At 50.8% G+C, this 8,312-nt stretch overlaps 1 protein-coding gene and 1 long non-coding RNA gene across 4 annotated transcripts in view; one reads left to right on the top strand and one right to left on the bottom strand.

Moving 5' to 3' along the window:
* LOC129666841 (uncharacterized) overlaps positions 1-2,787 on the bottom strand; it is an 8,007-nt gene extending 5,220 nt beyond the window's left edge. The window contains exon 1 of the long non-coding RNA XR_008718660.1: positions 2,648-2,787. This is a non-coding gene — a long non-coding RNA (uncharacterized LOC129666841). The remainder of the gene's footprint in view (positions 1-2,647) is intronic.
* Nt5m (5',3'-nucleotidase, mitochondrial) overlaps positions 2,787-8,312 on the top strand; it is a 25,814-nt gene continuing 20,288 nt past the window's right edge. For 2 of the 3 annotated variants that reach the window (XM_055594152.1, XM_055594151.1), the window contains exons 1-2: positions 2,787-3,160; positions 7,783-7,883. In XM_055594152.1, coding sequence (XP_055450127.1) covers positions 2,918-3,160; positions 7,783-7,883 — 344 coding nt within the window. In that variant the 5' untranslated portion in view covers positions 2,787-2,917. The remainder of the gene's footprint in view (positions 3,161-7,782; positions 7,884-8,312) is intronic. The other variant, XM_055594149.1, reaches the window with a different exon arrangement.

The raw sequence follows: 8,312 nt of genomic DNA, 5'->3' as shown, positions 1-8,312 counted from the left end.
ACACACACACACACACAGCTTTGAAGCTCTCAATCTTGAGATCAATCCAGGAGTACCAGTGCGCTTCACTCTATCATTTATATGACGCTAGGGACTGGACTAGGACTTAGATGTTAGGCAGTTCAGTCTGTCTGCTGAGTCTGTCTACTGAGGTACAGTCCTAACCCACAGTGGTATTATATTGAGAGCAGGTTCCTGCTCACAAAGAACCCTTGGCCCCTAATCAAGTCAGGGTTCATGTTTTTCAAGTCAAAACCCACAATTACACCCTAACCAGAAGCAGGCAGGGGGACAAAAGTTTTACATGTTTCAGCTCAACTGGTTAAAATGATTTGTTTTACGATGTAAAACAAAGAGCCTCTGGAAGCTACGGATGTGGGGATGTGTCACATAAGCACAGGCTCAGAGGGCGACCTGTGTTAAGGTGGCAGCTGTGTCTCCAGGCCCAGCAAAGGTGAGACAGACAGAAGCAGATTCTGGGAAAGTGATCCGCTGCTTCGGACTCACTCCATCCATCCTAGCTCTTATCAAGATTCGGATGCTCTCAGCAAACACTTTGCCACCATAGCAAAGACGGTCTTTCCTGCTGCAGGCTGGCACAAGGACATTGAATGACATCTTGCTGAAAGGCAGTTACCCTGGCTAGGATTTCAAAGACTGCTGACACTGTGGCGGGGGTCACCCAGACAGCTCACAACTATCCCACTTTCCATTCTATCGTCTTTGAAGTTAGGCGTGACCGTGCTATTTAGTCCAGCAAACAAAGAGGCCTGTCTTACGGATTGAGCTGTGTGATTTCTCCTGGGGAAACATGACAGACCAAAGAAAATACTTCACCAGGGCTGGCTTGGTGAACCAATGACTTTAGGAGATCACCAACACATGCATGTGTGAGGAGTTGGAGGCGCATGAGGGCCTGAGACAGTGACATCACTCAGAGGGCCCCTTAGTGTTCCTCTTGAAAACTCCATCCCTGATGCCCCCCCGCCCCACTCGCAGGGACTAACACCAAAGACTAACACTCCACCCCCAACTCTTGTCTGTCACCTCTGAAACCCTGTGAGGTAGGCAGAAGTGGGACCCTTGACTTTGCCTAACTCAGGAGTGAGGGTTCATGAAGCTTGTAGATGCATAAAACTTTCACCGAGCTGATGGCTCTAGATTCTTGTTTCATGAATTTGAAGAATGACTTTCATAGATGACAGGGCAGGTGAGTTTCTTTTCGAGTGTATATATGAAGGTGTTGTGGATGTAAACATGTTTTTGTGGGTGTGGGATGTGGGGGCTGATTCAGATGGTCCATAGCAGCTGACCATTTGCTTCGTGCAGTCTCTGAGAGGAGCTCTTTGTCATCGGAAGATAGTTTAAGTCTGAGGACACTGGAAAGAGAATAAATGACAGAGCCCAGAGAGGGTAGAGTGAAGAGAAAGAACAAGACTGCTCCTGATTGTCCCTTGCTGCTCCTGGTGGCTGTTGTAAAACAAGAGGATGGAGATCTCCTGAAACAAGGATTAGACTGGCTCCAAGGAACCAGATGACCCTGCCCAGCAGGAAGCAGCTAAGAAAGAACTGTGCCCCCTCTCCCACTAACCCTTTTTCTCTCCTACCTGGTGTTGGGGTGATGGAAGGGATTGGGGTGGAGTAGGGAGAAAAAGATAAAAGAAATGTAAATGAAAGAGTTTTTAAAAAGTACGCCTAAATGAAGGTTTTGCCCGAACGTTATGTATGAGGACCACACACAGGCCTGGTGCCTGAGGGGCTGGAAGAGGGTGCTGAATCTCCCGAACTGGAGTTACAGACTATGTGAGCTACTGTGTGTGAGCGTCCGGTGACATGTCTGTCTTCCATGCTAGCGTGTCTATGGTGCTGTCCCTATACTAGTCTTGTTTAGGCGGGTATTCTGTGGATGTATTGTGGGTGAAGCTCAAGGAAGCATAATCTCGCAGCAGATTGCCTGGTCCTCTGGCTAGGCTCATCCACTATAAACCGCATGCAAGTTGCACAGGCCTTCTGTGCGTGAGCGTCTAGTCTTGTCTTTATCTTTCTGGATTTTGGAAAAATCCAGCCATCCCACTTTAGAACACAGTCTTTTTTAAATTAAAAAAAAATTATTATTTTTATTCTTATGTTTTGCCTGCCAATATGTCTGTGCACCACGTGCTTGCAATGTCCAAGGAGGCCAGAAGAGGCCGCTGCATCTTCTGGGACCAGAGTTAGGGTTGTGAGCTGCCACGTGGGTGCTCAGAATCCAGACCAGGTAGGACAAAGTCGTGACATACCGAGATCTTTCATTACTAAGAATATCTTCATGTTTGCATCCTTTGAAATATTTTTCTACTTACTAGTTCCTTTTTAATATCACGAGGCATGATAACAATTACCAAATGTATAGCCGGATTTGAAGGTCCACTGTTGAGTCCAGTGATGTCAGGCTGGACACAGAACATCTGTCCTCCTTAGCGCCTTGATAGATATGAAAGCTTACCCTCGGATACCTTTAAATTTTGTAAGGTCATGGTTTCAAACAATCAGCATCTACGATCAAGCAGGATCACCTACCACAGCTGTTTAAAAACCTGTACCCACAATCCAGGATGGCTAACTTTGTTGGGTTCAGAGCCCAATGAGTTAAGTGCTCGATAAATACCTAAGCACACAGGTAAGCACCTCCGGGGAATGGGCTCCTCCATCCTCCACTGCCACAGTTGGAGAAGGGCGCCAGCCTGGCTCTGGCAGACTGGGACTGGACGTCTCGGGGGCGATCAGCACCCACCACGATCGCCTTCACCGTCTCCGGGCGCGTATCCCTTTAAGGACGGCGGGGCTGCGCGAGGGCCTCGCTCTGAGCCGGAGCCTGCGCGTCCGTGTCCGCGGCGGAGGCTGCGTGTGCCGAGGGTCCGGGGCGACGAGCGGGGCGATGCTCCGGCTGCGCGGCTGCTGCGCGCGTCCCCGCGGCGCCCCGGTGCGGGCCGAGCGGAGCCGGGCGAGCAGCCGCGCCCTGCGGGTGCTGGTGGACATGGACGGCGTGCTGGCCGACTTCGAGGGCGGCTTCCTCCGGAAGTTCCGCGCGCGCTTCCCCGACCTGCCCTTCGTGGCGCTGGAGGACCGGCGCGGCTTCTGGGTGTCGGAGCAGTACGGACGTCTGCAGCCCGGGCTGAGCGTGAGCACCCGCCCGCCCCGCAGCCGTGCCCCGCGGGAGGGGAAAGTGAGGTCGCCGCGGTCCAGCCCAGCCCAACTCCTCTCTGACCTTAGGCGGCTCCATTTGTACAACAGGGACCCGGGAGGACTAGGGCTACAGCGCCCGGGGAACCCACCACCCTTCCCCTGCTGCCGGCTCTCACCACAGCCTGCTTACTTTCCCCCTGCTGGCCATCTGACTCTCTCTCTTTCCTTCTGTCTCCCACCTTACACCTGCCACTGACCCGCATCTCCAGTCCTCTTACCTTTTTTTTTTTTTACTTTGCCGTCGTTATCTAGCTTCCCTGAGCTGCCCTTGAACTCACTCACTGTGTCACCTGGGGGGGGGTCCTTGCAATGTTGATCCTCCTGCCGCAGCCTACCTAGAAGCTGGGAACGCAAGCTTGCAATACCAGTTTGGGCTTGGATTTTAAATTTCTTGCTGTATTAGGCCTCAGATAAGTTGTTACGTGGAAAAAAAAAATAGACTAAGCATTCTAAGTCTCCTTGCTCTTACGCAGACATGGCTCTTTCTTCCTCCCCATGAATCTGACAGGTGTCTTTGCCCTCCTCTTTTGCCCCAGTCCATGGAAGCATAACTTTCAGTGATACTGCGTGGCACAGAATGTGACTTACAGAGTGTCACGTGGGGAGTCTAGGTAGAGTGAAGCTTCTCTCTTGACCAGTATATGGTCTTCTCGGAGCCCTTGGGCAACCCACTCATCCACGGCTAGACAAATATCCAGGGTGTCTGGCAGAGAGCGTGTGATTTGCAGACTTAAACCAGTTTTATGAAAGGAGCAGAGGAATTTTTCCCAGCATAAACTTAGATGAGCTGTCTGGCGTCTCTCTGTTGGCTGCTTAGGGGCGGTAGCTAGAGGGCTTAATGGTGAATTTTTTGTTTCCTTTTGTTTTTTTTTATTTACCAGGTTTGTAACATCTCATTCTTCACAGTTCCCAGGACTGACAGCAGTGAGATAATGAAGAAACAGATACATAGACAGAAAGCTAGGTTCTGGTGGGCCCGGCTTTGCTGGAGAAACCATAGCACTGCTGGAAGCTCGGAGTGTGTATAGAGTTGAACAGAAAGGCAGGTATATACAGATGAACAAGGAGGCAAGGTTTAGTGTGGACAGCTGGATCTGGGAGACAGCCGGCTCTGGACAGGAGCAGTCTGCAGGTGGTAAACACCCCAGGGAGAGAGCTAGGTGGACATTTTCTGCACACACTGTCAAAATCTGCGCTTGGACCAGGGGAAGGTTTTTGCCACGCTTCTGAGGCCTCACCCCAGGGGTGGGGCTAGGGACTATGCCCTTCTCCCATGGGTCTGCCTATGTCAGCAACGGACCTTCACTCAGGGCTTTCTGCAATCCCTACACGAAACACTGCCTCATCCTGAGTATGGGAAGATGCTACTATCTCCACCATGCACACAAGGAAACCTGTTCTTACTCCTGGTAGTAAGGAGCAAAGATGGGCTTGAAGCCCCAGCATGGCTGCCTGCTACACCTCTCTCTCTCTCTCTCTCTCACACCACTCTAGGTCCTATTCTCTGTTCTGCTTTCTCTCTTGATCTCAACGGGATATTACAGAGCCAGCAATGCAGCTCGATGGTAGCGGCTTGCCTAGCAAGTGTGAGATCCCAGGGCTGGATCTTAGCACTGCAGCTTTCCCCTCAGCTCCCAGACCTCCACATGATAAATACGGCGCCTCCACGATAAGGTGGTTTCCTGAGGGGCAGGGATTTAGAGGGGCCATGGCATGTCGTTTCTCTTCCCTCTCAGATGGTGCTTCTGCAAGCAACTTCCACAGAGCCCAGGTGGCTGCCATCTCCCCTGCTGAGAACCATGAAACACTTTAAGCCAGAGGAAGCACTCCGTGTCACCTCTGTAGCCACAGCAATTAACTGCTGCACTATGTGGGGTTCCCTTGTAAATGACCTACCGACGTTCAAATTTGGGGGACATAATTTCATTGTAGAAGTATGTGAAATTTATTTTTATGTGTGTGAGTGTTCTATGTACAGTCCCAGTGTACAAAGGTCAGAAGAGGGTAACTAAAGCCTTAGAACTGGAGTTCCAGATGGTGAGCTACCATGTGGGGGTGCTGGGATTGAACCCAGGTCCTCTGAAGAACAAGTGTTCTTAACCTCTGAGACATCACTCCAGCCCTGGGAATATAGTAATGGGATAAAATGAAGTCTATCCAGACTCTGCAAGCAGACTTGCTTCAAACCCCACCAAAAAGAAGAGGAGCAGGGGGAGGAAGAGGAGACCAATATAACAGAAGCTAAGGGTGTGGCTAGCTTAACTGTAGTGTTTGCTTAGGGTGCGCGAGGCCTTGGGGGTTATCTTCAGGACCAGCAAACAAAAACAAAAAGGTTCGGTGACCTCCTAGCTCTCTGTGTAGATTCTCCAGATCCCATGGGAAGGAAGGAATAGCGGGGATGGAGGAACCTACTGGTTTCCACTCATTCCTTTTCCAAGCCTCAGCTCACTGGAGGATACCACGGAGCCTCCCTGTGGGCTGCTTGTCTCTTAAGTATCTGTGGTTGAACCTAACCATCTAGGTAGAATAGATGCGGCCATTTTTACGTTGCCCCTTGATATTGGGGGAACTCACTCCAGGACCCGCTAGGGTACCAAAATCTACAGATGCGCAAGCCCTTCCTGTAAAGTGGCATTTGTGTATGACCTGTGTAATCCTATCGACTGTCTTCTCTAGGGGGCTGTAATACGGCATGCAGTGTAAGTGCCATGGAGATGGTCTTAATACTGCTAGTAAGGGAGTCCTGACACTCAAACGGCCCTTGAGTGTTTCCTACAGTCAGTAACTTTTTTGTCCAGTATTTTCTGCCTGTGGTTGTTTGAATCCATGGATGGAGACTCCAGGGCCCCTGAGGGCTAGCTGCGCCTTTGTCTTCATTCTCTTTGGCTCCCACAGTCGTCTTGGAGGGAAACGGGGCAAAGGTGGAAAGAAACGAGCATTTCAACTGACAGAATCCTCAGCTAGGACAGAGAACTGAGCCAGCGAAGGGAGTCTGTCTGTCGGTGCTTCACGGGAGCAAGTGATGGGAGGACAGGGAGCTGAGAGGTTGTCTCTGCAGGCTTGGTGTTGGAACTCCATATGATTCTGTCTCACCAGGACTTTGGGAGGGATGGGTCTTGTCTCTGTGCTGTTGGCAAGAAGCCGCATGAAGGTGGTGGCCAGCCCAGGGTTGACCCACAGCAAGGGTCATACTTCCTCTCTATGTGAGCTCCAGTCCTGACGCTGTTAACCCTAAGTGGCCTTGAAGAAGACCCTGCTTACATGGTAGACCAGCAATCCCCGGTCCTCGTAGATTGCAGGATGGAACTTGAGAATGGGTCTTAGTAACTGTGTGTTTGCCCAGCCCCGTGTTGTTGACACAGTGCTGGTGCTCTCTTAACCAGGCAGTGGTGTTTCCTGTACTGAATACAGGTACAGCACCGGGAAGCTGTCTTCTAGGAGACTGAGAGTGGCCAGCTCTCTGGGAGTCACACACGGTAGAAAGGGGACCCTTACTCAGCCATTTTTCTGTATGGCATCAGTTTTCCTATAGCTAAAGAGAGTGTTTGTATTTTTCTTTTAATGTAGTTTTATTTATTATGTATGCAATGTTGTGTCTGCATGTCCACCTGCACACTAGAATAGGACACCAGATCTCATAGATGGTTGGGAGCCACCATGTGGTTGCTGGGAACTGAACTCAGAGGTCTGGAAGAGCAGACAGTGCTCTTAACCTCTGAGCCATCTCTCCAGCTCCCATTTGTATTTCTTTTGAGACAGGGTTTTATTTTGTTGTTCAGAATGGCCTCTCAAGTAATGGAACTAGCATGCACCACCATGCCTGGCACAGGGTCTGGATTTTTGGCTTTCAAACTTGACAAGAAAACAACAACAACAAAAACATACCCATTTCTGGAGGCAGAGGCAGACAGGCAGATCTCTGTGAGTTTGAGGCCAGCCTGGTCTCCATAGAGAATTCCAGGACAGCCAGGGCTACATAGAGAGATCCTGTCTCAAGAAAATAAAAGAATGTATTGGTCTCAGCACATGAGCCAGGTGAGAGCACAGCTGTTCTGATTGGTGTGATGAGGAACCTGGGACCCGCCTAGTTCTGTTTGCAGCTTCCTATACTTCCATCCTGTAGACCAGGGTATCCTGCATTGTCTCTAGCCTGCAGCCCTAGTGACTCTTTTCTTGCTGCCATGACTGCTTTCAGCCCCACTGAAAGCATTTTCAGTACTGTGTAGGCAGTACTGTGTAGGCAAGCCTAGCAAATGTGCACCTTGTGAAGGCTGTCCTCAACCTGAGAACACCAGGTTGGCTCTCCTAGAGCTGACACCTTTGCCCGGCTCTGCTGGGTCCTAACAGATGTCACATCCTTCCTTATAGAGGGGCTGGAGCACACGGAGCTCCTTATGACTCTCCACAGGAAACAGGTCTGGGAGTGGGTGTAGGGAACCTTGACCCCCTTCCTACCCTGCAGGAGCCCTGCCCTGCTGCATGTGTTTCCGAGGGGAGGGTGATGAGACAGTGGGGTCCTGGAGGTAACTTGCATTTTTTTTTTTTTTTTCTTCTCAGGAGAAGGCCATCAGCATCTGGGAGTCAAAGGATTTCTTCTTTGAACTTGAGCCTCTTCCGGGAGCTGTGGAAGCTGTGAAGCAGATGGCCAATCTGCAGAAGTAAGTATGTCTCCCCAGCCCTCCGGAAGGACTGTACAGTCTAGGCCTGCACCTCCATCTTGCTGCCTTTCCCTTGTCTCCTCAGCCCTGCAGAGAGGCCCATTGCATGTCATTGCTGACCCTGGTGGAAGCTATGCTGGGCACATGCTGCGGGCACCAGCGTGACTGTGACGTATAGCATGGGCTTTGCCCACCAAGACAGTCCTGCTGGCAGTTGTGAAGCGGTCACACAGGGCAGATGATCCCAGTCTTCCGTGTGGTGGGTGAGCAGCGGGACTCACTTGGAAAAAGGGGGCTCAGAAAGGACAGGCTGTCATTTTGTTTGCTTGTATCGGCTTACGCCCTCACTCCATACCCACCCTCTATGGTCCTCTGAGGCCTGTTAGAACTTGTGGGCATTGTGCTTCCCTGAGATCTTTTACAAGTGCA

This window comes from Psammomys obesus, unplaced genomic scaffold (genome assembly GCF_907164565.1).
Source record: "Psammomys obesus unplaced genomic scaffold, mPsaObe1.curated_primary_1811, whole genome shotgun sequence".
NCBI lineage: Eukaryota > Metazoa > Chordata > Mammalia > Rodentia > Muridae > Psammomys > Psammomys obesus.
The sequence above is the reverse complement of the archived record's forward strand: the minus strand, read 5'-3'. Positions and strand labels throughout refer to the sequence as shown.